Source organism: Notechis scutatus, chromosome 8 (genome assembly GCF_049901735.1).
Source record: "Notechis scutatus isolate UNSWTSFEM ecotype Mainland chromosome 8, rNotScu1.2, whole genome shotgun sequence".
Lineage (NCBI taxonomy): Eukaryota > Metazoa > Chordata > Lepidosauria > Squamata > Elapidae > Notechis > Notechis scutatus.
In genome coordinates, this window is record NC_142016.1 from 23,247,091 (window position 1) to 23,274,942 (window position 27,852).

Here is a 27,852-nt window from a genome sequence, read left to right on the forward strand (position 1 = left end):
TCCGTTTTGCCAGAAGACATTTTAATGCTGGTGGGTGAAGGGAAGAAGCCAGGGAGGGATCACAGACAAAGTGAATGGCGGATCCCTTCTGGGGATCCCCCGTGGCTGACGGACTGCAGCTTCTTTGTTTCTCTTCCAAAGATCAAGACGCCCAAATGGACAGAGGCATCTCCCAAGCATCTCTAGGCTGCAAAATAAATGAGAGGATGAATATTATTAGTTCTTCAGTTTTCCCTTTTGGTATCAATTCTATTATCTTCTAGCCCTTTGTTCTTTCTTTCTTTCTTTCTTTCTTTCTTTCTTTCTTTCTTTCTTTCTTTCTTCCTTCCTTCCTTCCTTCCTTCCTTCTTTTGCTCTTTTTCCTCATTCCCATTTCCTTCCTTCCTTTGTCCCTTCTTTCCTTCTTACCTTCCTGAATTCCCATTTCCTTCTTTCCTCCCTCCCTCCCTTCCACCCTGCCTCCAATTCTCATTTCCTTCCTTCTTTTTATTACTATCTCCTTTCTTCCTTCTTTTTATTGCTATCTCCTTCGTTCCTTCCTTCCTTCCATCCATCCACCCTCCCTCCAATTCTCATTTCCTCCCTTCCTTCTTTTCACTGCCAACTCCTTCCCTCCTTCCTCCTTCCCTCCTTCCTTCCATCCATCCACCCTCCCTCCAATTCTCATTTCCTCCCTTCCTTCTTTTCACTGCCAACTCCTTCCCTCCTTCCTTCCTTCCTTCCATCCATCCACCCTCCCTCCAATTCTCATTTCCTCCCTTCCTTCTTTTCATTGCCATCTCCTTCCTTCCTTGCTTCCTCCCTCCCTTCCTTTCTGTCTACCTGTACTTCAGTGTTATCCTTCTCCTTTTGCCTCTCCGTTGCCCCTACTAATAGATTCTACCTCCTACCCCCACACTCAATCCTTTTCCAACATCTTCACAGTCCCCATCACTTACAGGAAACTCGCAATTCTCTCCATGCCGTTATGGGATACACGTCCCACTCATCCCCCATGGAGATTGTGTAAGGTCCAGCATCCGAGGCCTCCACTTTTCGGATAACTAAGGCACATGCTCTCCACACCTCTTCCCGTCCTCTGTGGGCTGCTCCTTTTTGATCAATGAGATAGGAATGGCTGGTCCTACTAAATTTTGCTCTGAAGATCCGTCCTTCTTCGCGTTGATCCTTCCCACGGAACCAGCTGCAGTTGGTAGGTTTTGGGATATCGTCTAAGTACAGGTAGACTGATTGCCCAACCCGTGGGTTTGGTGGGAACTGGACCAAGCGGGTGGCTTCGGGATGGGGGGTGAAAGGAGAATCTGGAATATCAGAGGTGGAATTCAGCCAGTTCTATAGAACTGGTAGCAGAAATTTTGAGTAGTTCGGAGAACCGCCAAATCCCACCTCTGACTGGCCCCACCCCCCATCTATTCTCTGCCTCCTAAGTCCCAGCTGATTGGCTGGGTCTCCTTTGGTTGCCCTGCACAGGAGAACGGAGCTGGAAAGCAGGTTAGTAGGGTGGGGAGGGAATGGAGATTTTGCAGTATCCTTCCTCTGCCATGCCCACCAAGCCATGCCCACAAAACTGGTAGTAAAATTTTTTGAATCCCACCACTGAAGGAGAGGTTAGGGGAGGGGAAGTTGGAGGAGAAGAGGGGAGGGAAAGGAGGGGAAGGGAAGGAAGGAAGAGGAAGAGGAGGAAGGGGAAGGAAAGGGAAGACCAAAGAGAAAGAGGGGAAACAATGGAGAAGAGAAGAGGAAGTTAGGGGAGGGGAAGTTAGAGGAGGGGAGGTTAGAGGAAGGGGGGAGGGAAGGGGAGGGAACAGGAGTCCCTAAGGCCATTCTTCCCTTTTACCCTTCAGTTGTCCCCCACCAATAGATCCCGGGTTGGCCAGTTCTGGAGAACTGGTAGCAGAAATTTTGAATAGTTTGGAAAACCAGCCAATATCACCTCTGACTGGCCCCGCCAACCCCATCTATTCTCTGCCTCTCATCGAGTCCCAGCTGATCGGCTGGGTCTTCTTTGGTTGCCCTGCATAGGAGAACAGAGCTGGAAAGCAGGTTAGTGGGGTGGGGAGCGAATGGGGATTTTGCAGTGTCCTTCCCCTGCCATGCCCACCAAGCCACGCCCACCAAGCCACACCCACAGAACCGGTTAGTAAAATCATTTGAAATACCACCACCGAATAGATCCCAACTCGATTCTTTTCCGATAGCTCCGCAACCCCCGTCTTCGATACTTACAAGAAAGTTGCAGGTTTCTCATTCCAGTTACATGATCCTTTCCTCCCAGCCCCATCATGGAGACAGTGTAAGGGCCAGCATCAGAGTCCTGTCCATTTTGGATGATTAAGGAGCATCCTCTCTCCACATCTTCCCGTCCCGTGAAGGCTGGACCCGTTTGGTTGATTCTATAGAATCCCGAGACGGGATCGGACTGCCCTCTCAAAATGTGACTTTCCTCGCTTTGATCTCTCCCTCGGAACCAGTTGCAGGCAGTAGGGGATCGGGGGTCATCTAGAAAGAGGAGGATCATTTTCCCAAAAGTGTGGTAGGGTGGGAATTGGGCTATGTGGATGGTTTCCGATGGTGGGAAGTTGGAGGCCAAAGCCCAAACTGGAAAGCCTGAAAGAAACAAGAGGAGGTGAACGTCGCTTCAATCGCTTTCACGTCGGAAGGCACTCCAAATTGCCCCGAAATTATGAGATGGGAAGCTTACAAAACTAAACAAAGAAACTAATGCTTCATACACAATCAAACTCCAACATAACCATTTTGAGCCTTGCAAGGGGGACAAAAAACAACAATAGACTGCCCATCTAAATTCCTAACTAGAGTATAACTTTATTAAAGGTAAAAGGTTCCCCTCACACACCCATGCTCATTGTTTCCGGCTCTAGGGGGCGCTGGTGCTCATCTCCATTACAAAGCCGAAGAGCCAGCGCTGTCCGAAGACGTCTCCAGGGTCATGTGGCCGGCATGACTAAACGCCCGAAGGAGCACGGAACGCTGTTCCCTTCCCACCAAAGTGGGTCCCTCTTTTTCTACTTGCATTTTTTTTAACGTGCTTTCAAACTGCTAGGTTGGCAGAAGCTGCTAGGACAAGGAACGGGAGCTCACTCCATTACGCGGTGCTCGGGATTCGAACCGCCAACCTTTCAGCGTCTTAGCCGCTGAGCCACCACGTCCCAGTAACTTAATTAGGACCACTCAAATTCATAAGAGGTGCTGGTTTCTGTGTTCGCCAGAAGTCTTAATTGGAGGAGGAGGAGGAGGAGGAGGAAGGGGAAGGAGAGGAGCGGGAGGATATAGACAAGGAGGAAGAGGAGGAGAAGAGGAGGAGGAAGAGGGGAATGGGAAGAGGGAGGAGGAGGGGAAGAGGAAGAGGGATATAGAGAAGCAGGAGAAGAAGGAGGGGACAGGAGAGGGAGAGGAGAAAGGGAAGGGGAAGAAGAAGAGGAAGGAGGACATAAACAAGCAGCAGGAGAAGGGAGGAAAGAGAGGAAAAGGAGAAGAGGGAGAAGAGAAGGGGAAGAGGAAGAGGGATATAGACAAGCAGGAGAAGGAGGGGGGACAGGAGAGGAGGAGGAGAAAGGGAAGGGGAAGAAGAAGAGGAAGGAGGATATAGACAAGCAGGAGGAGGAAGAGGGAGGAGAAGAGGAGGAGGGGAAGAGGAAGGAGGAAAGAAGGGGAGGAGGATATAGACAAGCAAGAGGAGAAGGAAGGAGAGAGGAGGAGAAGAGGGAAAAGAGAAGGGGAAGAGGAAGGAGGAGAGAAGGGGAGGAGGAAGATATAGAGAAGCAGGAGGAGGAGGAAGGAGAGGAGGAGGAGAAGAGGGAGAAGAGAAGGGGAAGGGGACGAGGAAGAGGAAGGAGGATATAAACAAGCAGCAGGAGAAGGGAGGAAGGAGAGTAGAAGGAGAAGAGGGAGAAGAGAAGAGGAAGGGGGAAAGGAAGAAGGATATAGACAAGCAGGAGGAGAAGGAAGGAGAGGAGGAGGAGAAGAGGGAGAAGAGAAGGGGAAGAGGAAGGAGGAGAGAAGGGGAGGAGGAGGATATAGACAAGCAGGAGGAGGAGGAAGGAGAGGAGGAGGAGAGGAGGGAGAAGAGAAGGGGAAGGGGAAAAGGAAGGAGGATATTAACAAGCAGCAGCAGGAGGAGTTATCCACATTTTCCAAGCTTTGCTCCTGTGACTCACTCAGTCCCTTGACCAGCAAACTTTCAACAGGGACAAGAGAAGCTTTCAGGACAATATTCCAAAGTTCACCCCTGCTCCCTCCCCTGCATTCCACCCAGTTTCCTCTCTCGGCCTCTGAGTGCACCTGAGGCAATGCAAGAGCATGAGAGAAACGTGTGTGGGGCCACGGAGCATGGGGCCTGGATGGAAAAGGACTCACCTCCGCCGCTCTACAGCCTTCCCAAGTGGCTTCCCCAACCTGGTGCCCCTAATCTGCGACAGTGTGGCAAGTCTAGAGCCCCCTCCCAACAAACTCCCAACCAAGGTGGAATCGGGGACCGCAGCCCATTTAAATCTTCTGCACGGTTGATTCCTCCCTCTGTGGTTTCCTTACTTCCACCTTTCCCTTCTCACCTGCCAGGATTAGACCCATCCAGCCCATGATGGCACAGTTTAGAAGTGGTGGAGAGAGAGAGAGAGAGAGAGAGAGAGAGACGGTCCCAAGACAGGGCTCTCGTTTGGCGTGAAAAATTAATATTTTCTTTTAGCCTTATATAGCTTTAGAGGGAGTTTTCAGGTAAGCCTTCCCAAATGGAGGAGTTATATGAGAACGCTGGAATTAAAGATTGGGCAAGAGATAAAGAGAATTGTGTGTTCCTGGAAATAAAACCCGTTTCCCAACTTTTCCCTGGCAGCTTTGCAAGAACTTTACAGATTACAGATTCACAAGAGTCGGAAGGGACCTTGTAGGTCATCTAGTCCAACCCCCCCTCCCCCGCCCAAGCAGGAAGACCCTGCACCATTTCTGTCAGGTGACCATCCAGTCTCTCCTTGAAAGCCTCCAGGGATGAAACTCCCATAACTTCTGAGGGCAACTTCTGTATGGATGACAGAATACAGGTAATCCCAATTTAGAGCAGTTCAAATCTTAGTGACCATTCAAATCTACAATGGCACTGGCAAAAGTGACTTATGACCGTTTCTCACACGAAATTCTGTTATCTAGAAGAGGATCCTATTGACAATATAGGGTTAACTCTCTCTCTCTCTCTTTTTTTTTTTTTACTTAGTTCTGGAACTTTTTTCCTTCCAAATCAATTCAGGGATTTCCCCTGATTCTTTGCTTTGTGTGGTTCCAGTTACTTAATCAACAGTGACCCTTTGTTCTTGCCGTTACATAAAAAAATATAACAATGCCCTTATATAAAGGTATGGTGCAATCTTGTTTTGGGCCAGATATAGCCATGTCTCCCATCATAATACAGCTACTTCCCAGCTGCATAATGTATAAAGGCCTCCATAGCTGCCATCATCTTCATCATCATTTAAAAAAAAAAAAAAAACAGCACAATTTACAAGAAATAGCAGGCAAAACTTATTTTGTGACCAAAAGAAGAAACAATTACGCAGCGGTAGCAGTCCCTGCATTGAAGCTCCTTGAAGATCCCCAAATCTGTTACTATGTTGGCAATTTCATTCCCTTTTTATGCAGTAAACTACAGGGTCTGGAATCTCCCAGGTTCGAGACCCACGCTTGGCACGACGGGGTGAGGTCCCCGTTCATTGCTCAAGGTCCTGCCGACTTCGCAGTTCAAAAGCATGTGAATGGGAGTGTCAACTCATAAAATATTTCAGTGGTCTTTTTAGAATTGCCAACAGAAAAGGAGGGGGGAGCAGTGCAACAGCTTGCAAAACCGAAACTGCATTCCATAAATGTTTTCAAAGATAGCAACTAGGTGACCGAAGTTTCTGCCTCGCAAATATCTAACTGGAGAGTATGATTGATGACTCTTGGCTATGAATGTGTCCCATTGGAGAATATGAATTACGATACATTCAGGGAGTAGGGGGGAAAACCAGGGTCAAGGGTGACAGTGAATGATGTGTCTCAGAGTCGGCTACACCCAGGCAGCGCCGGTATGTTCACTCCTAATAAATCTTCTTTAAGCTTTGAAAATCCAGCTAGAGACTCATGATTTAAATGCGGGTCACTAGCTGAGCCCTGACAGCGAGTAGATCAATAGGTACCACTTCGGTGGGAAGGTAACAATGTTTCATGCGCCTTCGGCATGTAGCCATGCTAGAAATTGTCCTCAGATAACGCTGGATCCTTCGGCTAAGAAACGAATATGAACACCCTGCCCTAGAATCGGAAATGATTGACAGGGAAACTGTTTTTCCTTTACAGAGTTTAGCAACTTGGTTTCATGTTTTCTGCCTTCCGGCTGTGGTCCTTGATGGTTGTCATGGATGGTTTTTCAAATTTTTCAAATCAAGGTGTTCCTATAATATGCCAGGCCGAACCTACAGGATGGCCTCACATTCACCAAAAGTGTAAAAACAACGGTTGTGTCTTGTTATACTCACAACCCCAGTCTGCTTTCGTCCAAGTTAGCCAAAAAATCCCAGTAGGTCACTTCCACAGCTATGCTACACCGCTGTGGTTCGCTTAACGACTGTGGCAAGAAAGGTCGTAAAATGGTGCAAAACTCACTTCACAATCATCTCACTTAGCAACAGAAGTGTCAATTGTGGTCGTATGTCGAGGACTGACAGTACTTTATTCCTAGAACAGCCCAATTCTCCTCCTTTCCTTGGTGAGGAAAAAACATCTGCCCAACCCCTGGAGATTCTACAATCTCTGCTGCCCCCAAGTGGCTGAGACTGACATTTCTCCCAGGGAAATCTCCCCACATGTAGGACTGCATTCACACACAAGATAAGAGATAACAGATAATCAGAGTTGGAAGGGACCTTGTAGGTCATCTAGTCCAACCCCCTGCCCAAGCGGGAGACCTTACACCATTTCTGACAGATGGGAGTCCAATCTCTTCTTGAAAGTTTCAAGTGATGGTGCTCCCACAACTTCTGAGGGCAATTTCTGTTCCATGGGTTGATTGTTCTCATTGTCAGAAAGTTTCAGATAGTTCTACAGATAGTTCTTAACTTAGGACCACAATGGAGCCCAACATTTCTGCTGCTAAGCGAGGCAGGTGTTAAATGAGTCTTGTTCTATTTTACGATTGAACTCCTGGCAGTGCTGCATTCTAACTACTGCACATCATAGGACGGAGGGAGGGAGGAAGGAAGGAAGAAAAGGAAGAACAATAGCCCTTAGACTTATATACCGCTTCACAGTGCTTTCTAGCCCTCTCTAAGCAGTTTACAGAGTCAGCCTCTTGCCCCCAACAATCTGGGTCCTCATTTGACCGACCTCGGAAGGAAAGATGGAAGGCTGAGTCAACCTTGAGCCGGTCAGGATCGAACTGCTGGCAGTGGGCAGATTCAGCCTGTAATTCTGCATTCTAACCACATGGAAGGAAAGAAGGAAGGAAGGAAGGAAGGAAGGAAGGAAGGAAGGAAAGAAAGAAAATAGCAATAGCACTTAGACTTATATACCACTTTATAGTACTTTAGGGCCTCCTCTAAGCAGTTTACAGAGTCAACCTCTTGCCCCCAACAATCTGGGTCCTCATTTTACCGACCTCGGAAGGATGGAAGGCTGAGTCAACCTTGAGCTGGTCAGGATCGAACTGCTGGCAATTAGCAGAATTAGCCTGCAATACTGCATTCTAACCACAAGGAAGGAAGGAAGGAAGGAAGGAAGGAAGGAAGGAAGGAAGGAAGGAAGGAAGGAAGGAAGGAAGGAAGGAAGTTTACAGAGTCAGCCTCTGTCCCCCAAAAATCTGGATCCTCATTTTACCGACCTTGGAAGGATGGAAGGCTGAGTCAACCTTGAGCCTGGTGAGATTCGAACTGCCAAATTGCAGGCAGACAGCAGACAGCAGAAGTAGCCTGCAGTACTGCACTCTAACCACTGCACCGCCGTGGCTCTTCCACCTGTTACTTCTTATCCTGCCCTCAGGTGCTTTGGAGGATGGGTTGACCCCTTCCCTCTTTTCTCCGACAGCCCTTCAATATTGGAAGACTGCTATCATGTCACCCCTAGTGCTTCTCTTCACTGTCTTGACATATCTGTTAAGATGTTGGATGAAATAACTGCTGGAAATACTTTCCCAACCTTAGCAACTTTTAAGATAGGTGGACTTCAACCCCCAGAAGTCCCCAGGCAGCCACGATAGTAGTTAAAGTCCACAGATCTTATTTTATTCCTAGAATAGTCCAATTTCCCTTTTTCTTTTGTTATGGGGAAACATCTGCCCGACTGCTGGAGATTCCACAATCTCTGCTGCCACCTACTGGCTGGGATTAAAATCTCTCCCAGGAAATCTCTCCCTAGTCCAGGGTAGCATTCACAGAACAGATTAACTTGGTTAGTTGCAAACCTTCAGGCTGCATTTTCCACAACCTGCCAAGGTTAGTTACTTTGAACACGTTTGGCTATAGTGGGGTGTTTTCTCAGGGGAGAAAATTCAAGGAGTCATCTTATAAGGGAGAAGAGAGAAAGAGAGAGAGAGAGAGAGAGAGAGAAGGGAGGGGAGGGAGGAAAAAGAGAGAAAGAAATAAAGAGAAAGAAAGAAAGGAGGGAGGGAAGGAAGGAAGGAAGGAAAGAGAGAAAGAAAAAGAAAAAGAGGGAGGGAAGGAAGGAAAAAGAGAGAAAGAAAGAGAGAGAGAAAGATAGGAGGGAGGGGAGGAAGGAAGGAAAGAGGGAAAGAGAGAAAGAAAAGAAAGAAAGAAAGAAAGAAAGAAAGAAAGAAAGAAAGAAAGAAAGAAAGAAAGAAAGAAAGAAAGAAAGAAAGAAAAGAGAGGGAGGGAAGGGAGGAAAAAGAGAGAAAGAAATAAAGAGAAAGAAAGGAGGGAGGGAGGGAAGGAAGGAAGGAAAGAGAGAGATAAAGAAAAAGAAAAAAGGAGGGAGGGAGGGAAGGAAGGAAAAAGAAAGAAAGAAAGAAAGAAAGAAAGAAAGAAAGAAAGAAAGAAAGAAAGAAAGAAAGAAAGAAAGAAAGAAAGAAAGAAAGAAGGGAGGGGAGGGAGGAAGGAAAGAGAGAAAGAAAGAGAGAGAGAGAGAAAGAAAGAAAGAAAGAAAGAAAGAAAGAAAGAAAGAAAGAAAGAAAGAAAGAAAGAAAGAAAGAAAGAAAGAAAGAAAGAAAGAAAGAAAGAAAGAAAGAAAGAAAGAAAGAAAGAAAGTTTGGTTGCAGCACTTTGTTATTTCTGGCTGCGTGTAGAAAGAAATTTCATGATGTGTTAACCCATTTTGTGAATCTATTCTTTAAGCTGAACCATCCATTTGCTTTGGTGCAATAAATGTATTTCCTTAAAAATCATGTGTTTTATCCCACACGATCACCACGGCTGTGGTTTCTTCGCTTGTCCGCCTGCTGCAGAACCACCAATGCCACCAGTGAAAGCGAAGAAAAGCTCACAAAGATCCCTAGAATCTGCTTCCGAGGATCTCACACTGCCATGGATCTCTAACACGGTGTCTCAAATTAGCCACCAGAGGTCACAAGAGTTATTCACATCGGAATTTCAAATGTAGCAGCCTCAGCAGACTCCCAACACCTTGTTATCCTCCTCACCTTTTCAATTTTTTCATTTGTTTTTCTTTTATCTTTCCTTGGAAGTTTTCACCTGTTTCTAATTCTGTGCTTAACTTATGCTTTCATCCAGTGGTGGGATTCAAATAATTTTAATAACCGGTTCTCTGCCCCAATAATTTCTTCCAACAACCAGTTCACCAAACTGCTCAGAAAGTTAACAACCGGTTCTCCTGAACTGGTGCGAACTGGCTGAATCCAACCATTGCTTTATATTCATTTATATCCATGTATTTATAGAGACAGTTTGAACTAGTGGTTAAGGCACCAGGCTAGAAAGTTGGAATGAATACTTCAGCTTCAAGCACAACAACACACGAGCACACAAACTTGATGGCAGGAAATACAATTTCAGCCACAGAGTGGTCAATGCCTGGAATGCACCACCTGACCGTGGTTTCTTCCCCAAACCCCCAAACACTTTAACCTTAGGCTGTCTACTGTTGACATCACCCCATTCCTAAGGGGTCTTCAAGGGCGTGCATAAGCACACCAATGTGCTTACCGTCCCTGTCCTAATGTTCCCTTTTATTCGTATCCATTTCATGTATTCATAGTCATGTTTATACCTGTTATCTAATAGATGCTTGACAAAATAATGGAAGGAAGGAAGGAAGGAAGGAAGGAAGGAAGGAAGGAAGGAAGGAAGGAAGGAAGGAAGGAAGGAAGGAAGGAAGGAAGGAAGGAAGGAAGGAAGGAAATACAGATAAATGGGGACAGTAAGACAAGGAAGGTAGGCACGCTGGTGCACTTATGCAAGCTCCCTTTAAGGACCTCTTAAGAATGGGGTGAGGTCCACGGTAGACAGTTTGAGGTTGAAGCTGTGAGGGGTTGAGTATGTAGCAACAGTCGGGTGGGGCATTCCAGCCATTGACCACTCTGTTGCTGAAGTCCTATTTTCTGCAATCGAGTTTGGAGTGGTTTACCTTCAGTTTGTATCGGTTATTTGCCCGTGTATTATTGTGGTTGAAGCTGAAGAAATTGTTGACATGCAAGACATTGTAGCAGACAATTATGTGTACTATCAGTTTGTATCGGTTATTTGCCCGTGTATTATTTTGTATTAGTTTGTATCGGTTATTTGCCCGTGTATTATTGTGGTTGAAGCTGAAGAAATTGTTGACATGCAAGACATTGTAGCAGACAATTATGTGTACAATCTATTATACTTAGATTGGACCGCAGACGGTGGAGTTCCAGGTTGTCCAAGCCCCAAATCTCAAGCCTGGAGTCGTAGGGAATTAATTCTATGATGAGTAGAAGAGAGGAGAACTCTACTCCTGAAGCCGCTCAATTGTGTTAATGTCTGATATACAGCATGGGTATATCTATCTATATCTATCTAGCATTTGACAAGGATTATCTCTTGTCTGTTGTTTTGGGCTTTTTGTGGTGGTTTTTTTTTTTAGCAAAAGTTGGGCGGGCAGGCTAATCCTGACTCCTCACGACACAACCCCACATTGTTATCGTTTTCTAATCACTTTCTGGCATAGGTTGTGGAAGTGCGAAAACGGGGCTTTCCAAGCATCAAAACTTCTGGGAAATTTGATCTTTCCAGGGGGAGGGGGCCAGGAGGAGGTACCGGAACCATGGCAAGTTCTGGTCTCCAAGTTAGAGAGAGAGAAAAAAAACCAAGCAGGTTTAGAATAACCTGACATCCCTCTCTACCTCCCACCTTATAGTGCAGGGGTCTCCAAACTTGGCAACTTTAAGACTTGTGGACTTCAACTCCCAGAATTCCTCAGCCAGCAAAGTTGAAGTCCACAAGTCTTAAAGTTGCCAAGTTTGGAGACCCCTGTATATAGTGGTGGTGGGGGGGGGGGGAAATAATCCAAAATTTAAAAAAAGAGAATGGGAATTTTGAGAACTTCTGGGGTTGAGTTCGGTTGGGATATCCAGCTGCAATCATAGGACTTTAGGTTCTTAATACAGGTCCTCAATTTATAATGGTTCATTGAGTGACCGTTCGAAGTGAGAACAGCGCCGGAAAAAGCGATGTAGGAGCGTTTTTTCTGGCTTATGACCATTGAAGCCTCTCCAAGGTCAAAAGTGAGACGCTTGGCAACGGACTGTGAAAATATCTACAGACCCCTCACATCCCAGACATAAAATGTTTCAACTCCTTCCCTCAAAACGACACTATAGAGCCCTGCACACCAGAACAACTAGACACAAGGACAGTTTTTTCCCCAATGCCATCACTCTGCTAAACAACTTATTCCCACAACACTGTCAAACTATTTACTAAGTCTGCACTACTATTACTATTAACCTTCTCGTCACTCCTTATCACCCATCCCCTCCCACTTGTGACTGTATGACTGCAACTTTATTGCTTGCACCCTAATGCTTTTTATTGACTGTTTTCTGGTATGATTTGATTGCTTATTGTACCCTATGACTATCATTAAGTGTTGTATGTTATGATTCTTGACTCTTGACCAATGTATCTTTTCTTTTATGTACAGTGAAAGCATTCCCACCAAGACGAATTCTCTGTGTGTCCAATCACACTTGGCCAAGAAAGAATTCTATTCTATTCTATTCTATTCTATTCTATTCTATTCTATTCTAATTCTAATTCTAATTCTAATTCTATTCTATTCTATTCTAGATAATCTTCTCATCCCTCCTTATCACCCATCCCCTCCAACTTGGGATTGTATGTCTGTAACTTTGTCGCTTGTATCCTCACGATTTATATTGACTGTTTCCTAGTATGATTTGATTGTTTATTGTACCCTATGACTATCATTAAGTGTTGTATCTTATGATTCTTGACTCTTGACCAATGTATTTTTTTTTATGTACACTGAGAGCATTTGCCCCAAGATAAATTCCTTGTGTGTCCAATCACACTTGGCTAATAAAGAATTCTATTCTATTTTCTATTCTATTCTATTTTCTATTCTAGATAGATAGATAGATAGATAGATAGATAGATAGATAGATAGATAGATAGATCTACCATCACTCCTTATCACCCATCCCCTCCCACTTGTGACTGTATGCCTGTAACTTTGTCGCTTGTGTACTTATGATTTATATGGACTGTTTCCTAGTAGGATTGGATTGCTTATTGTATCCTATGGCTATTATTAAGTGTTGCACCTTATGATTCTTGACCAATGTATCTTTTCTTTTATATACCGAGAGCATTTACACCAAGACAAATTCCTTGTGTGTCCAATCACACTTGGTCAATTAAAAAAAAAAAGTATTCTATTCTATTCTTAACAACCATGGCAAGAAAAGGCGTAAAGTGGGGCAACATTCGCTTCTCAAAGTTCGCACTTCGCCATAGAAATGTTGGGCTTAACTGCACTCATTAAGTGGAGGACAGCCTGCTGAATAAAAACTGTTGAAAATGGGTCGTCAGGAGGCAGGAATCCACAGAAATTACATTTAAGATGAGAAATATCACTTCCTCTTCTGGACATAACCCCATCTCCTGGTTTACGATGATGGGAAGACAGCAGGCTTCTCTGCTGGGGGTCTCCTTACACAGAATCTTCCACCTACAGGTAGTCCTTGACTTACAACCACAATGGAATTTCCATTGGTTAAGCAAGGCAGTTATTAAGTAAGCCATGTCCTATTTTACGGCCTTCCCCCTCAGAGGTGGTATTCAGCCGGTTCGGAGCAGTTCTGGAGAACCGGCAGCGGAAATTTTGAGTAGTTCGGAGAACCGGCAAATTCTACCTCTGACTGGCCCCGCCCCCACCTATTCTCTGCCTCCCATTGAGTCCCAGATGATCACCTGGGTCTCCTTTGGTTGCCCTGCACAGGAGAACGGAGCTGGCCTCTTTTTAAAAAGCACCTTTGGAGACCAATTCATGGTGGGGGTTTTGTCCACCATTCCACCATGCTCCTTCCGACTTCCATCCTGCTCGTCCTTATCCAGCCTTCTGCGTAAGCTGCACCATGACTCACGTCCTCAGTTTCCCACAGCCCCGAGCTGGAAAGCGCCAGATCCCTGAGTCACTCGCAGTTCCCAGTTTGCAAGGAGAAACGCACCATCGTCTCCATAGGACATCGGTGAGCTAAAAACCCCAGGCAGCCACAAGCTCACGCAGGATCCTCCTTCGGGGAGGGTGGGGAGAGAGGATGAAAAGTCCATAGAGGAACAGAAAAAGGACTCCAAGACCCAGCGGCCCCCGCTGCTTCCCCTCTTTTCTAAACACCAGGATTTGCAAGAGGGCCTCCGTGTAAGGGACTCTGTAATCCAGCCCGCCCGCCCTCTTCTCCCACCCATGGAGGCAGAGAAATGGTTTCAGCCAGCGAGATGATGACCACATATTTGGAACACCCAAGAAATAAACAGATCTTGGGTTTGCTTGCATCCTCATCCGGTTTCCTGAAGGCTCAAAGCTTTGGAACTGACCACCGCTGGGGTGGAGTTGAAAAAGTCGAGAATGTTGATAGAAGAGGATGTTTGTAGCTGAGGGTTAAACTGTAAGGTCTTCGGTGCTCTGCGAGCCTGGTGCTTTTCTTGCAGACGTTTTCACTGCCCAACTAGGTAGCATCATCAGTGCTAGCAGGGAGTGGGGTTTCCAGGGAGGAGGAGGAGGAGGAGGAGGAGGAGGAGGAGGACTGTGAGGTCTTTGGTGCTCTCTGAATTTAGTGGTTTTCTTGTAGATGTTTCACTGCCCAACTAGGTAACATCATCAGTGCTAGCAGGGAGTGGGGTTTCCAGGGAGGAGGAGGAGGAGGAGGAGGAGGAGGACTGTGAGGTCTTTGGTGCTCTCTGAGCTTAGTGGTTTTCTTGCAGACATTTCATTGCCAAACTAGGTAACCTCATCAGTGCTAGAAGGGAGTGGAGGAGGAGGAGGAGGGATGCTGCAACGGTCGTAAGTGTGAACTAAACGAATGGTTGTATCTTGTAAGCCAAGAACTTACCTGTAGCCCCTATAAACGGGCTCGAAATCCCAGGACTCTCCCCCCCTCCCCCTCCCCCAATCCATGGCCTGTTACTCCTTCCTCAGCCACCAGGGGGCCCGATTCCAAAACCACCAGAGGCAGCGCCACCCCCACCTTTAATCCGGTTCTGGCGGGGGGGAATCCCGTTCTCCGCGCCCCGCCTTTCCCCCCCCTCCCCCCGCCAGCCGCACGTCATTTGCAGCATCGCGCGATCCCTCCCCCTTCCCCTCCCCGGAAAGAACCGGACGGCCCTGGCATCCGTTGGCGAGGATCTACACCGGGTCCTCCTCTCGCCTTTTCCCACCCCCAACACACACGCACAGCCCTTCCAGGATCTGGGGAAGGGAAAAGAGCAGATTCCCACGCGTTCCTCTCCCCCGTGGCAGATCTCGCCTCCGGCCGGCCCCGGGGAAGGGCTGCGAAAGGGGCGAGAATGGCAGGAAGGGGATGCGTGCACGAATGAGTCAATCAATGGATGAAGAAGTAAATAAATATAAGTAAAGAAATGAATAAATAAGTAAGCAAGCAAGTATAAATAAACAAGTAAATAAGTATAAATAGGTAAATAAGTATACAAGTAAATAAATAAATATAAATAAATAAATAAGTATACACAAGTAAATAAATAAATATAAATAAATAAATAAGTATAAATAAATAGGGAAATAAGAATAAACAAACAAGTATAAATAAATAAGTAAATAAGTATAAATAAATAAGTATATATAAGCAAATAAATAAATAAATAAATAAATAATATAAATTAAGGGAAATAGGAATAATTAACTAATTAATTAATGTTGGAAAGGGTTTCCCCCCCCCCCCCCCAAAGTTTGCAGCTCACAGCTTCCACGTTGCAACAACCCTCGACTTGCAAACGTGCTGGGCGGTTTAACTGAACCCAGCGCACCCACCCACCCACGCAAACACAACCACACACGTACGGAGGCACCCTCCTCCCGCTTCCTTATCTCCGAAGGACGCGATCGTCCAGTCTCGGGACTTGTAACACCTCCCGGGAGGAAGCCGGCGCGACCCTCGGCAGGTGAAGCTCGCCTGCACCTCCCCAGGTGGAGCAGCCGGAGCCCACCTACCTAACACCCCACCACCACCACGCACACACACCTCCACCTCCACTCCCCGGACTGCTTGCAAGCTGCTTCGTGCCCCGCTTTGTTGCCAGTGTCCCGGGAAGGAGGTGGGTAGGTGTGTGGGCGAGGAGGGCAGGCACCGTTAAACGGGGACAAAAGTCCACGCAGGCTCCTAGGACGAGCCTCGCCGCCGCCACCGCCTCTGCCCTACCTGGAGTTGGCGAGGCGCCCGGGCACACCTGGCAGCCTTGAGCCACGCACCCCCGGGCGCCCGGGCTGGGGCTTCCCTCGGCTCTGGAAGCTGCCGGGAAAGGGCCGAGGCAGGCGGCCAGGAGGAGGAGGAGGAAGAGGAGGAGGAGGGGTTGGAGGCGGAACTCCCCCGGGGAAGGGAGGCCGGTAAGAGCCACTCCGTGAAAGTCCCTCTCTATTCAGCTGAGCCACCGGGGAAGTCCCAGCTTCCTTCCTCCACCTCCCAGGCTGGGCGAAGCCGGTGTCACAGCCGCAGCCGCCCGGGGATCGGCTCGTGTGGGCGACCCAGGGAGACCCCAGCTCGGCCCACCGACCCTCCTACCGGGGAGGGGGGGGGAAACTTCTGCACACAGCCCGTCCCCCCCACCACCCGCGCCCTCCTTTCCCACCTCTCTCCCTCCTTCCAGCCCGAGAAAGCAAACGAAAGGATGACTTGGCAAAGGCAGAGGCGAGACGGTCGGGAGGCGTTGGACGGGTGACTCCCTTCGCAGGAATCCGGGCGAGGGATCCAACGAGGTGGAGGGGGGCAAGCTTGGAGGAAGCATTCGAGCCCTCCACCCACCCACCCCCGCTTCATCTGCAAATCCGGGATCCACCGGAGAAGAGGCTCCCCGGGGGAAAGGCGCACGGCACGCCGCTCACTCTCGCTGGGAAAGGGGGCTTGGGGGTGGCCGCATGGCTTCTTGGAGGCGGGGAGGCCCCTAGGGAATCAGCAGACAACCCCCCCATCCCACCCCACCGAATGGGGTCGTAGTTGGACACCGAGCCCGCGATGCTCGGAGAAGGAGGACGCCGCTGCCCCCTTCTTCTTCTCCTTCTCCTTCTTCCCATCAGCTGAAAACCGTGCACGGGGTTGCTTGGCAGAGTTTTTTTGTGGGGGGGAAGGAAGGGGGCGCCCGGAGTAAAAGAGAATTTGTCCTTGCAAAGATGGGGGGTTGAGGCGTCTGCTCCCCCACCCCACCTCCCTAAATCCCCCCTCCCCCCCCCGCCTCCAAGAGGAGGAACCTCTCTTGAAAGAAAAAGAAAAAGCCGAAGGAACCTGGGACAGGTAAAACGGCAGCTCCCTCTTTGAACCCGGGCATCCAAGGAAGATGGCCGGGGAGTTTCCTGTGGACCTGCGCACCTGGCGGAAAGAGGGGGGCCAAGACAAGCCACCCCCTTCGCACGGAGACCCTCCTCTCGTCCCCTCGGCGGGCCACCAGGCGCCCCGCTGGGGGGCTACGACCGCGGGAGGAGCCACGGTGCCCCGGGAACCCGTAGCCAGGGAGGCTTCGCTGGGTCAGCCTGGACCCCGGCCCAGGACTCAAGACGCGGCTGCGACCCCCAAAGGTGGGCTGCCCGAGGAAAAGAAGCCCGAGATGTATTTACCTCTGAGGAAACGCCGTTACGCCATGGAGGGAGCGAACGAGGACGCGCCGGGACCTCTGGCGGGCAAGGTGCCCAAGACGGAGAGTGAGCTGGAGGGGAATGGATCCCAGTCGCCCCACTGCAACGGCTACCGCCTCCCTTGTTATGTCTCCATGCCCTACCCCAGGGTATCGGTGTCCTATTATTCAGGTAAGGGCTCAGCACCTCTTTGAAACGAAAACCTTCTCTTCTTCTTCCTTCCTTCCTTCCCTGGTCCCCCTAATTTTTATGCGTCCCTGCCAGTTTCCTTCTTCTGTGTTCCCCCCGCATCTCACAACACCCCCCAATGATTTAGGGCAGCTTCCCTTTCTTCTGGTACCACAGGTCCAATCTATGTATGTTATTTCATGCAACCTGTGGTAGCCTCCCTGCTCCAGCAGGCTCGGGGGTGGCTTAGCATAAATGCTAGGAAAACTAAAACAATTCAAGATAAGAGACCTCGACAGGGAAGGAGGATAGCCCAGACTATATAAAGAACCATTAAGAGAGAGGAAGAGAACCCTCCCACACCCAACCCCCAACCTAGGTTTTTCTTAGCTCTTTCTTAACCGACCTGGGGTGGGAGGAAGGTTAAGTAAATAAATGAGTGGGGGAGAGATTCGCTTTAATTGTAGCCCCCTCCCCCCCCAATATCTCCTTGTGAAGTAGGCTGGAAGGAGGAGGAGGAGGGGGAGAGAGGGAGGGGGAGAAACAGAGGGAGAGAGAAAAGGGAAGAGGTGGTGGAGAGAGGGGAGGGAGAAAGGGGAGACACGGAGGGAGAGGGAGACAGGGAGAGGGTAGAGAGGGAGAGAGGGAAAAGAGAGGGAGAGAAAGGAGGAGAGAGGAGAGGAAGAGAGAGGGTGGGAGACAGAGGGAGAGAGAAAGGGGAGAGAGGGGGGAGAGAGAGAGGAGGAAGAGAGGGAGTGGGGAGAGTGGAAGGGAGAAAGAGGGGAGACAGAGAGGGAGAGGGTGGAGAGAGAGACAGAAAGGAGGGAGAGAGAGGAAGGGGAAAAGAGGGAGAGAGAAAGTGGGAGAGAGGAGAGAGGGTGGGAGACAGAGAGAGGAAGAGTGGGGGAGAGAGAAACAGGGAGAGAGAGTTGGGGGAGAGGGAGGCAGACGAAGAGATTGTCCTGTAAAAATGTTATTGTTTTTTTTAAAAAGTGAGAGGTTGCTATCGACCAGCCAGCAGTTCAGGTGTCTCGTGAGCCCACAGCACTTCCTCAGGCTGCCCTGGGGGTGGGATGGGGTGGGGGAAAGAGGGGCAGGGGGTCCCTGTGGGGTGGATATTAGGATCGGTGGGGGGGAACCATAAGCAAGACCTTCCCCAGATGAAATGACATCAAGAAAAGCATCTGAGGTGGTCCTCCATTGCAACAGCTCAATCTCTCCTCACAGTCCTCGCTGAGCGACCAAGGTCGTAAAAGTGAAATGTCCCGTTGGCCACGTCCCTTTTATGACCTCAGTTCTGCTGGGGTGATTCAGCAAATCACCTGCCGTTCTTAAAGCATGATGTGAGCAGAAACTTGCAACTTCCTGCTGGCTTTCCCATCATTGAGAGACACCCATAAGTTCAAGGACTGGTCATAAAACTACCTTTCCAGCATCAAAAGAAGGGGCTATTTGTAGCTCAGGGTTGAACTGCGGAGCCACTGATGCTCTCTGAGCATGGTCGTTTTTTCTTACAGACATTTCATTACCCTACTAGGTAACATCATCAGTCCTAGAAGAGAGTGGGGTTTGCTCTCTGTTTATAATGTATATAAACGGCTGGCTTTGTCAGTGTTGGGGGTTTCTTGGTGGTTCCTTAATTAGGCTGTTTTCACACCAGTTCGAAAAGTCGCTAAACAGGGCAGTTGTTAATTCTCCGTATTTTATCCAGGTGCATAAACAGGTAGAATAGTAATGAGGTTTTCTTCCATTCTGCGTTACACTGAATATCCCCAACGTAGACACCAAGTTAGATGCTGGCTCCCTCTCTGGGATGTAGGGAATCAAAGATCGCCTTAGAAACCTGGCCAGAAACCAGGAGGCTGTGAGTTCTAGCCCAGCCTTAGGTATGAAATCCTGACTGGGTGACTTTGGGCCAATCACCAGGAGATGGTGAGTTCTAGTCATGCCTCAAGTATGAAAGCCAACTAGGGGACTTTGGGCCAATCACCAGGAGATGGTGAGTTCTAGTCATGCCTCAAGTATGAAAGCCAACTAGGGGACTTTGGGCCAATCACCAGGAGATGGTGAGTTCTAGATTCACCTAGTAGAGTAAATCACCAGGAGACAGTAAGTTCTAGTCCCACCTTAGGCATGAAAGCCAAGTAGGTGACTTTGGATAAATCACCAGGAGATGGTGAGTTCTAGTCCCACCTTAGGCATGGAAGCCAGCTAGGTGTCTTTGGGCCAATTACCAGGAGACAGTGAGTTCTAGTCCCACCTTAGGCATGAAAGCTGGTTGGGTAGCTTTGGGCCAATTATCAGGAGACGGTGAGTTCTAGTCCCTCCTTAGGCATGGAAGCTAGCTAGGTGACTGGGTAAATCACCAGGAGATTGTGAGTTCTAGTCCCACCTTAGACATGAAAGCTGATTGAATAACTTTGGGCCAATCACCAAGAGACTGTGAGTTCTAATCCCGCCTTAGGCATGAAACCTGGCTGGGTGACTTTGGGCCAATCACCAGGAGATGGTGAGTTCTAGTCCCACCTTAGGCATGAAAGCCAACTGGGTGACTTTAACCCAGTCCCTCTCTCTCAGCCCAGCCCACAGGGTTGTTGTTGAGGTCAAAATAGGAGAAGGGAGGTATGTTGGATATGTGCAACCACCTTGAGTGATTTATAAAAATAATAAAGGCAGGAACAGAAATAAATAAACAAGCAAACCATCTTCGCTTCTCTCATTGCCATCTCCTTTCCTCTCCTCTCCTCCTCTGGAATCCTCAGGTCTGGCCAGCCCATTTTTGAATCCAGAACTCCCTTCCCTTTTGCAACCTTTGACCAGACCGTCCCTGCTGGGAATCCTGCCTTCTTACCCAGAATTCATTCATTCATTGATGCCCCCTGCAGAAACCCAGCTGGCTTTGGACATTGCCACGGCAACGCAGCAAGATGAAGATGGAGACACGTAAGTGGAGACATTTCTTTTGCATGGGGAAATCTAGAAGGAACCGGGCAACGAAGGGAACAGCCGGCGGGGTTTAGGCCCTGGACAACCAAATTTGGTCAAGGAAGAGAGGCAATTTGCAGAGGAGCAGGTGACCTCTCTGATTAGGGTTATGATGCCCAGAATTCATTCATTCATTCATTCATTCTTTCTTTCTTTCATTCATTCCTTCCTCTATCTTATATTCTTTCTTTCTATCTCTATATTCTTTCTATCTATCTATCCTTTCTTTTTCTTTCTTTCCATCTATATTCTTTCTTTTTCTATCTACTTTCTATCTATATTCTTTCTTTTATCTATATTCTTTCTTTCTATCTATATTCCATCTATCTATATATATATATTCTTCCTTCCTTCCTTTCCTTTCTTCTTTCTTTCTTTCTTTCTTTCTTTCTTTCTTTCTTTCTTTCTTTCTTTCTTTCTTTCTTTCTTCCTTTCCTTTCCTTTCCTTTCCTTTCCTTTCCTTTCCTTTCCTTTCCTTTCCTTTCCTTTCTTCTTTCTTTCTTTCTTTCTTTCTTTCTTTCATTCATTCATTCATTCATTCATTCTTCCTTCATTCCTTCCTCTATCTTATATTCTTTCTATCTATTTTCTATCTATCTAGCTCTATTCTTTCTCTTTTTTTCTATCTCTATATTCTTTCTTTCTATCTTCTTTCTTTTTCTTTCTTTCCATCTATATTCTCTCTTTTTCTTTCTATTTTCTATCTATATTCTTTCTTTTTCTTTCTATTTTCTATCTATATTCTTTCTTTTATCTATATTCTTTCTTTCTCTATATTCTTCCTTTCTAACTATCTATCTATATCTATATATATATTCTTCCTTCCTTCCTTTCCTTCCTTTCTTCCTTTTCTTTCTTTCTTTCTTTCTTTCTTTCTTTCTTTCTTTCTTTCTTTCTTTCTTTCTTTCTTTCTTTCTTTCTTTCTTTCTTTCTTTCTTTCTTTCTTTCTGAAAAGATTCAGGGTCCAAGGCCTCATAGGCAAAATTCTGCAGAGAAATTGAATTGTAATTGTGCTTTTAGCTTGATACATTAGCTGTACGGTTAGTCCTTGACTTACAACCATTCGTTTAGTGACCATACCAAGTTTTAATGGCACTGAAAAAGCAACTTATGATAGGTCCTCATACCTATGACCGTCCCAGTTGTAGTCGTAAGCCAAGGACTACCTGTAATTGGGCTGTGGGGTGAGGGTCATATGCACCCCATTTTTTCTGACTATTGTATACCTTCAATATCTTCAATACAGGTAGTTCGCAACTTAGGACCCCAACTGAGCCCAGCATTTCGGTTGTTAAGTGGGTTTTGTCCCACCTTACAACCTTTCTTGTCACAGTTATTAAGCGAATCACTGCAATTAAGTTAGTAACACCGTCGTTAAGTGAATCTGCCTTCCCCGTTGGCTTTGCTGGTTAGAAGGTCACCCAAGGGGATCACCCCCACCACAAATACAAGCCAGTTGCCAAGTGGCCAAATGTTGGTCACGTGACCTGGAGATGTTGCAAATGGTCATAAAGTGTGAAAAATGGTCACAAGTCCCTTTTTTCAATGGTGTTGTAACTTTAATGGTCAATCAATGAATAGTTGTAATTCAAGGTCTTCCTGCACAGGTAATCCTCGACTTACGACTGATCACTGTATCTGTTTGAAGTTACGATGAATGCCCTAAAGCAGGGCTCTTCAACCGTGGCAACTTTAAGCCTGGCGGACTTCAACTCCCAAAATTCTATATTCTTTCTTTCTATCTATTTTCTTTCTTTCTATCCATCTGTATTCTTTCTTTCTTTCTATATAACTATCTACTATCTTTCTTTCTTTCTCTTTCTATTTTCTTTCTATCTTTATTCTTTCTTTCTATCTATATTCTTTCTTTCTATCTATATTCTTTTTATCTATATTCTTTTTTCTATTTATATTCTTTCTATTTTTTTCTGTGTTCTTTCTATCTATATTCTTTCTATCTATATTCTTTTTTTCTATCTATATTCTTTCTTTCTCCTTTCTTTCTATCTATATTCTTTCTATCTCTTTCTATCTATATTCTTTCTATCTATCTATATTCTTTCTTCCTTTCTTCCTTTCTTTCTTCCTTCCTTCCTTCCTTCCTTCCTTCCTTCCTTCCTTCCTTCCTTCCTTCCTTCCTTCCTTCCTTCTTTCTTTCTTTCTTTCTTTCTTTCGTTGCCAAAGTTGGAAACCCCTGCCCTAAAGTTTCTTACAAATAGTTCCAACATCTGGGAGAAACACACAACCACGGTCATACAACTGCATTTTGGTCACTCGGCAACCCGCTCGCATTTTGTAGTTGTTTGCAGCCCCACCCCCATGATTGTACAATCATGATTTCTGCTGGAAGCTGGCAAATACTTTGGATTTCTGACCAAAGTCACCCCCGAGTAAACAGCGGGCTTCCTTAACAGCCGTTGCATTCAACTTTACACGCTCTTCAAAAAGGATTTGTAAAATCAGTTGCGGTCAGGCTGTATGACCGTCAGAACTTGCGATTGTAATGACAGGGCTCAATTACAGTCGTAACTCAAGAACTACAGGTTGCCCTCAACTTACAACTGTTTGAAATTCCAACGGCACTGGGAAAAAAAAGTGACTTAGGACCGTTTTTCACACTTACGAACACAGGAACACACACACACCCCATAGTCACGTGATCAAAATTCAGACACTTGACAACTGACTCATTCTTATCACGGTTGCACTGATCTCCTTTTACGGCCTTCTGACCAGTTGACTCGATGGGGAAGCCAGTTTCCCTTAACAACCGAGTTACTCATCCAACGGCGGCAGGAAACGTCGTAAAACGAGGCCCAGCTCACCGATCCAATGTTTAGCACCCAGACATGTAAGGCTCTGTGGCAGTCGTACAGGGCTCAGTTACGGTCGTAACTCAAGGACGACCTGACCCTTCCCATTGAGCGGGGCGGTTGTTGGAAACCACGTTTTCAGTCAGTTCCAAGCTCTGCCTGACAAGCCAGCTTTGATCTATTTACAAATTAATAACCTGCAAAGTTATATATCCCCTCTTCTCTTCCTGTTCTGGGCCAAAAGCCGCATTCAAGGGTTCTTTTTTTTTTTAATGCTTCTGCTATTGTTGCCGTAATAACAGTTCCTGCTGCTTTTGAATCAAAGCGAGCTTAAGCTGGAAGGGGAATCCCCCATTTCTGCTGCAGCTAAATATCTCTCCTACACACACACACACACACACACACACACACACACAAACCCGCTCCTCCCTAGCCGGCTGGCGTTTTATTTTATTTGTGTTTTTTTTTTCTTCCTTTCCTGCTACGTAATAGTTGGCAACTTTGCTCCTTTTACAGGAATGGGGCAAAAGGGTGTTGGCTGGCCCTGAAGGCAGGGTGGGGGAAGAATTTCTCTTACCAACACACAATCTCACACAATCTCTCTCTCTCACACACACAATCATACACACACACACACACACACAAAACACAGAGAGACACCCTTTTATCTTCTCCCCCTGCCCTGCAGAATGGCAGAGGGGGAAAAAAAATCTGGCTTGCAAAAGCGAAGGAGATCGACTAGCCCGGGGGCAGAAGAATCCCGGAGGAGGAGGAGGAGGAGGAGGAGGAGGAGGAGGAGGAGGAGGAGGAGGAGGAGGAGGAGGAGGAGGAGGAGGAGTGGGTGGGTTTGGGGCAAGGGTCTCCAAACTCAGCAACTTTAAAGACTGGTGGGCTTCAGCTCCCAGAGTTGAAGCTTTGCTGGCTGAGGAATTCTGGGAGTTGAAGTCCACAAGTCCTTAAAGTTGCTGAGGTTGGAGACCCCGGATCTAATCCAAACCCACCCACCCAAACAGGAGGCCTAGGGTCTTCAAAAGTGGCCCATTTGAGACTTGTGGACTTCAACTCACTTGAGACTTTCGAGAAGAGTTTGGGCTGCCATATGTCAGAAATGGGGGTAGGGCCATGATGGCGAACCTATGGCCCGAGTGCCGGAAGTGGCGCGCAGAGCCGTCTCTGCCGGCCCCCGATCCACGACGCATGTGCGTGTCCCTCCCGCCAGCCAGCTGACTGTCAGGTATCTGCGGTGCATGCGCAGGGGGCCAGGTGTGCGAGGGAGGTGCGCACGCATGCGTGTTGGGGGCTTGTCCGCGCATTGCATTATGGGTGCAGGCACGCACACATGCACACTTTTGGTGACGGAAAGGTTAGCCATCACTGGTGTAGGGTCTCCCGCTTGGGCGGGGGGGGGCGTTGGACTAGATGACCTACAAGGTCCATTCCAACTCTGATGATCCATTAAATCTGTTAAATTCCTGAGCTAACATGACTGGAAAAGGAATTCTGGGAGTTGAAGTCCACAAGTCTTAAAGCTGTCAATTCCTTTCTGTTATCTTCTCTCTTCCTTTTGCATTCTTTTCTTTTCTTTCCTCTTCTCTTTCTGTCTGTTTGTCTGTCTCTCTCTGCCTGCCTGCCTGCCTATCTCTATCTATCTTTCTATCTATCTATCTATCTATCTATCTATCTATCTATCTATCTATCTATCTTCTATCTATCTAATCTGTCTATCTCTATCTATCTATCTATCTATCTATCTATCTTTCTATCTATCTATCTATCTATCTATCTATCTATCTATCTATCTAATCCAAGGGTCTTCAACCTTGGCAAGTTTAAGACTTGTGGACTTCAACTCCCAGAATTCCTGAGCTATCATGACTAGAGGAGGAATCCTGGGAGTTGAAGTCCACAAGTCTTAAAGCTGTCAAGTTTGAAGGCCTCCCTGGTTTGGGGGATGCTAGGCTTGGCTTGGCTTGGCTTGGCTGCTCCGGTGAGGAAGCGGCGGCGGCGGCGGTGAGGCAGGAAGCAAAGGTCACAGCCAAGAGCTGGTGCTTCTTACGGGAAGCCTTTGCTTGGGGAGCCCTTCCCACTGCTGCGAATGGGCTGGAATGGAGCTCAGCGACGCCAGAAGTCAAGTTTCGCTTTATTGTAAACGGAGTGCCGGAGAGGTTTTGTGAAATCACACGATGCGGCATGACCTTGGAGAGAGAGAGAGAGAGAGAGAGCGCGGTCCCACGCCCGGAAGTGTGGTTGGGGCCCTGAGGGCAGGGACTCATCTGTGAGCAAAACACATTTACAAAGGAGGGGGAGGAGGAGGAGGAGGAGGGAGGTCCTCTCGGTCCGTTCGAGCTCCGCTTTGCAAAAAAAGGGAGCGAGTTCTGAGAGCGGCCTTAACAGGCAAGAAACCCCAGAACTGTGTTTTTCCACCTCAGCAGGGATAGTAGGGATTCGACTCCCAGAATTCCCCAGCCAGCATGTCCACAGGTCTTAAAACGGGATGACTGGGGAACTCTGGGAGTTGAAATCCATGCATTTTAAAGATGGTGGCTAGAGAATTCTGGGAGTTGAAGTCCACATCTCTGCCTGCCTCCTTCCAACCGTCCATCCACCCAACCTATCGTCCGTCGATCTATCTATCTATCTATCTATCTATCTATCTATCTATCTATCTATCTATCTATCTATCTATATTGTTTGTCTAATCTGTCTCCTATCTATCACCTAATCAAGGCACCACCTTCACTAACACTAACAGGGCAAGCCACTAGTATTGAAACAGAGCAAACCCCGCTCCTTTTGTAGCACTGATCATGTTCCCTAGATGGGCGATGAGACGTCTGCAGGAGAACCACCCAGCTCAGAGAGCATCGAGGACCCCACCCGTCAGGAGAAAGGTTTAAAAAGAGGTGGGGAGGCTCACTGAAAACCCCCCTTTGCCCTCTCTCTCGTAGGCCGCTCCACATTGCTGTAGCTCAGGGGAACCTGCTGGCCGCTCAGCAGCTGGTGATTCTCTTCCACCATGGACAGCGGGACCTGGATATTTTCAACAACCTGCGACAGGTTAGTGCAACCGCAAGGAGAGAACCATTGTGTAGAACGGGGGTCTCCAACCTCGGCGACTTTACGACTTGTGGACTTCAATTCCCAGAATTCCTCAGCCTGGGAATTGAAGTCCACAAGTCGTAAAGTTTCCAAGGTTGGAGACCCCCTAGTGTAGGATCCTCCTCCTACAAAGCGATGCCAAAAACAAGGCGGGTGTTTTTCTAATCCGAGCCTCCAATGTCAGGGAGTTTCTGGGCAGCTTTTTATCTCATGCTAAGTTAAGACAATGCTCTCCTAGCATTCCTTCTTCATTCGTTGGTAGGATGTGATCTTTCGAACCTGGGGTTTTTCTTGCATGGAAAACACGGTTGCGTGGTGTAACCCTGATCTGCCACCCTTCCTGGGCTGATGGAGGAAAGGTTTCCTCAAAGTACATGACCCCGAGAGAAAGCTGCTGGCATCGATTTAAATTAAAAACAAGTTTCTAGCCCTTAAGCCTGAGAAGATAGGGTTGAATGAACAGAAGCAGAGAGGCAGCTGAAGGAGATTTTTCTATTGTGGGGTGCGGCTTTGGCATACCGCTTGTTTCCTGGTGGCCCTCCCTGCAAGGAAAAAGTTGCATCATCGCTTTGAGGTAAATTGAAGCCAGTGGGCTGAATTCCTGCAATCCAGAGAGGGCAGGATCCGGCTTCCTCCGGCGCGGGAATATGGGGTTTTTCAAAACGGGAAACTGGGGACCAGTGCAAGGAAGAAACTGGGAGGTTGTTGGAGCAGGTAGAGGCAAGACTGGCGAGAGCTCGTCCGAGGGAGATCCAATGATCCGGAAATAAGGAGGAATAATGGGAATTATTAAGCTGCTGAACAGCTAGCCTCCCCACGTCGTGGGTGCGCCATCAAGAAAAGGTTTTCAAGAAAAGATTCGTCCAGGATGGTACACAGAGAGTCCTTGATTTACAACAGTTCGTTTAGTGACCAACGGCACTGGAAAAAAAAAGTGACTTATGGCCGTGATTCACGCTTACAACCATTGCAGCATCTCCATAGTCACGTGATCAAAACTGGCAACTGACTCGTACCTATGACAGTTGCAATGTCTTAGGGGCCACGTGATCCCCTTTTGTGACCTTCTGACGAGCCAAGTCAATCTGATTCACTTAACAACCGTGCTGCTTACTCGACAATGGCCATGAACTTAATTGGGGCAAACAAAGCCATAAAACAGGAGGAAACTCATGCAATGATTGTCTCACTGATTGACAGAAATGTTGGGGCTCGGTTGCGGTGCGTAAGTTGAGGACTACCTGCAATTGGGCTGGGGTTGGAATAGGAGGCCTCCAAGGTCCCTTCCAGCCCTATAATTTTATGACTGAGAGAGGGAAACCAGTTCTACACATGTGATATCCTCAAAGCAGGAGCTGAGTAGGAATTATGATTTCACAGCAGAACCTGGTTAGTTGGGCCGGAAAGAGGCTGTTCTAGAGCAGATAGACTTGATTTATTCAACCATGCCTGGAGCTTTGATTGCCTCATTGCGACCACCGTTTTGACT

The 27,852-nt window shown here is 47.4% G+C and overlaps 2 protein-coding genes across 10 annotated transcripts in view; one reads left to right on the plus strand and one right to left on the minus strand.

Annotated features, from left to right (window-relative positions):
• Window positions 1-16,003, minus strand: LOC113421171 (cell adhesion molecule CEACAM18-like). Of its 7 annotated transcripts, none has more exons than XM_087971172.1 (4): window positions 15,875-16,003; window positions 2,227-2,607; window positions 939-1,301; window positions 1-187 (listed from the first exon to the last, which is right to left on the minus strand). In XM_087971172.1, the coding sequence occupies exons 2-4, from the start codon at window positions 2,516-2,518 to the stop codon at window positions 183-185; spliced, it is 660 nt and encodes a 219-aa protein (XP_087827298.1). In that variant the 5' UTR covers window positions 2,519-2,607; window positions 15,875-16,003; the 3' UTR covers window positions 1-182. The 7 variants fall into 7 exon arrangements, with proteins under 7 accessions (XP_087827298.1, XP_087827301.1, XP_087827300.1 ...); XM_087971175.1 differs by having other exon boundaries at window positions 2,227-2,499; window positions 15,875-15,973; XM_087971174.1 differs by having other exon boundaries at window positions 2,227-2,598; window positions 15,875-15,973.
• The window catches only part of BCL3 (BCL3 transcription coactivator), a 26,903-nt gene continuing 15,042 nt past the window's right edge, over window positions 15,992-27,852 (plus strand). For 2 of the 3 annotated variants that reach the window (XR_015750540.1, XM_087971160.1), the window contains exons 1-3: window positions 15,992-17,469; window positions 20,229-20,409; window positions 26,213-26,321. Coding sequence is in view for 2 of the 3 variants with exons in the window: in XM_087971160.1 (XP_087827286.1) it covers window positions 17,004-17,469; window positions 20,229-20,409; window positions 26,213-26,321 (756 nt within the window). In the remaining variant the exon portion in view is untranslated. The remainder of the gene's footprint in view (window positions 17,470-20,228; window positions 20,410-26,212; window positions 26,322-27,852) is intronic. The other variant, XM_087971162.1, reaches the window with a different exon arrangement.

Coding starts and splice junctions, on each gene's coding strand:
- LOC113421171 (XM_026681428.2), bottom strand. CDS start 4,599: ATGGGCTGGATGGGTCTAATCCTGGCAG. Junction 2,608..4,571: donor GATGGGTCTAATCCTGGCAG/GTGAGAAGGGAA, acceptor TGTTTCTTTCAG/GCTTTCCAGTTTGGGCTTTG. Junction 1,302..2,226: donor GAGAAACCTGCAACTTTCTT/GTAAGTATCGAA, acceptor CTGATATTCCAG/ATTCTCCTTTCACCCCCCAT.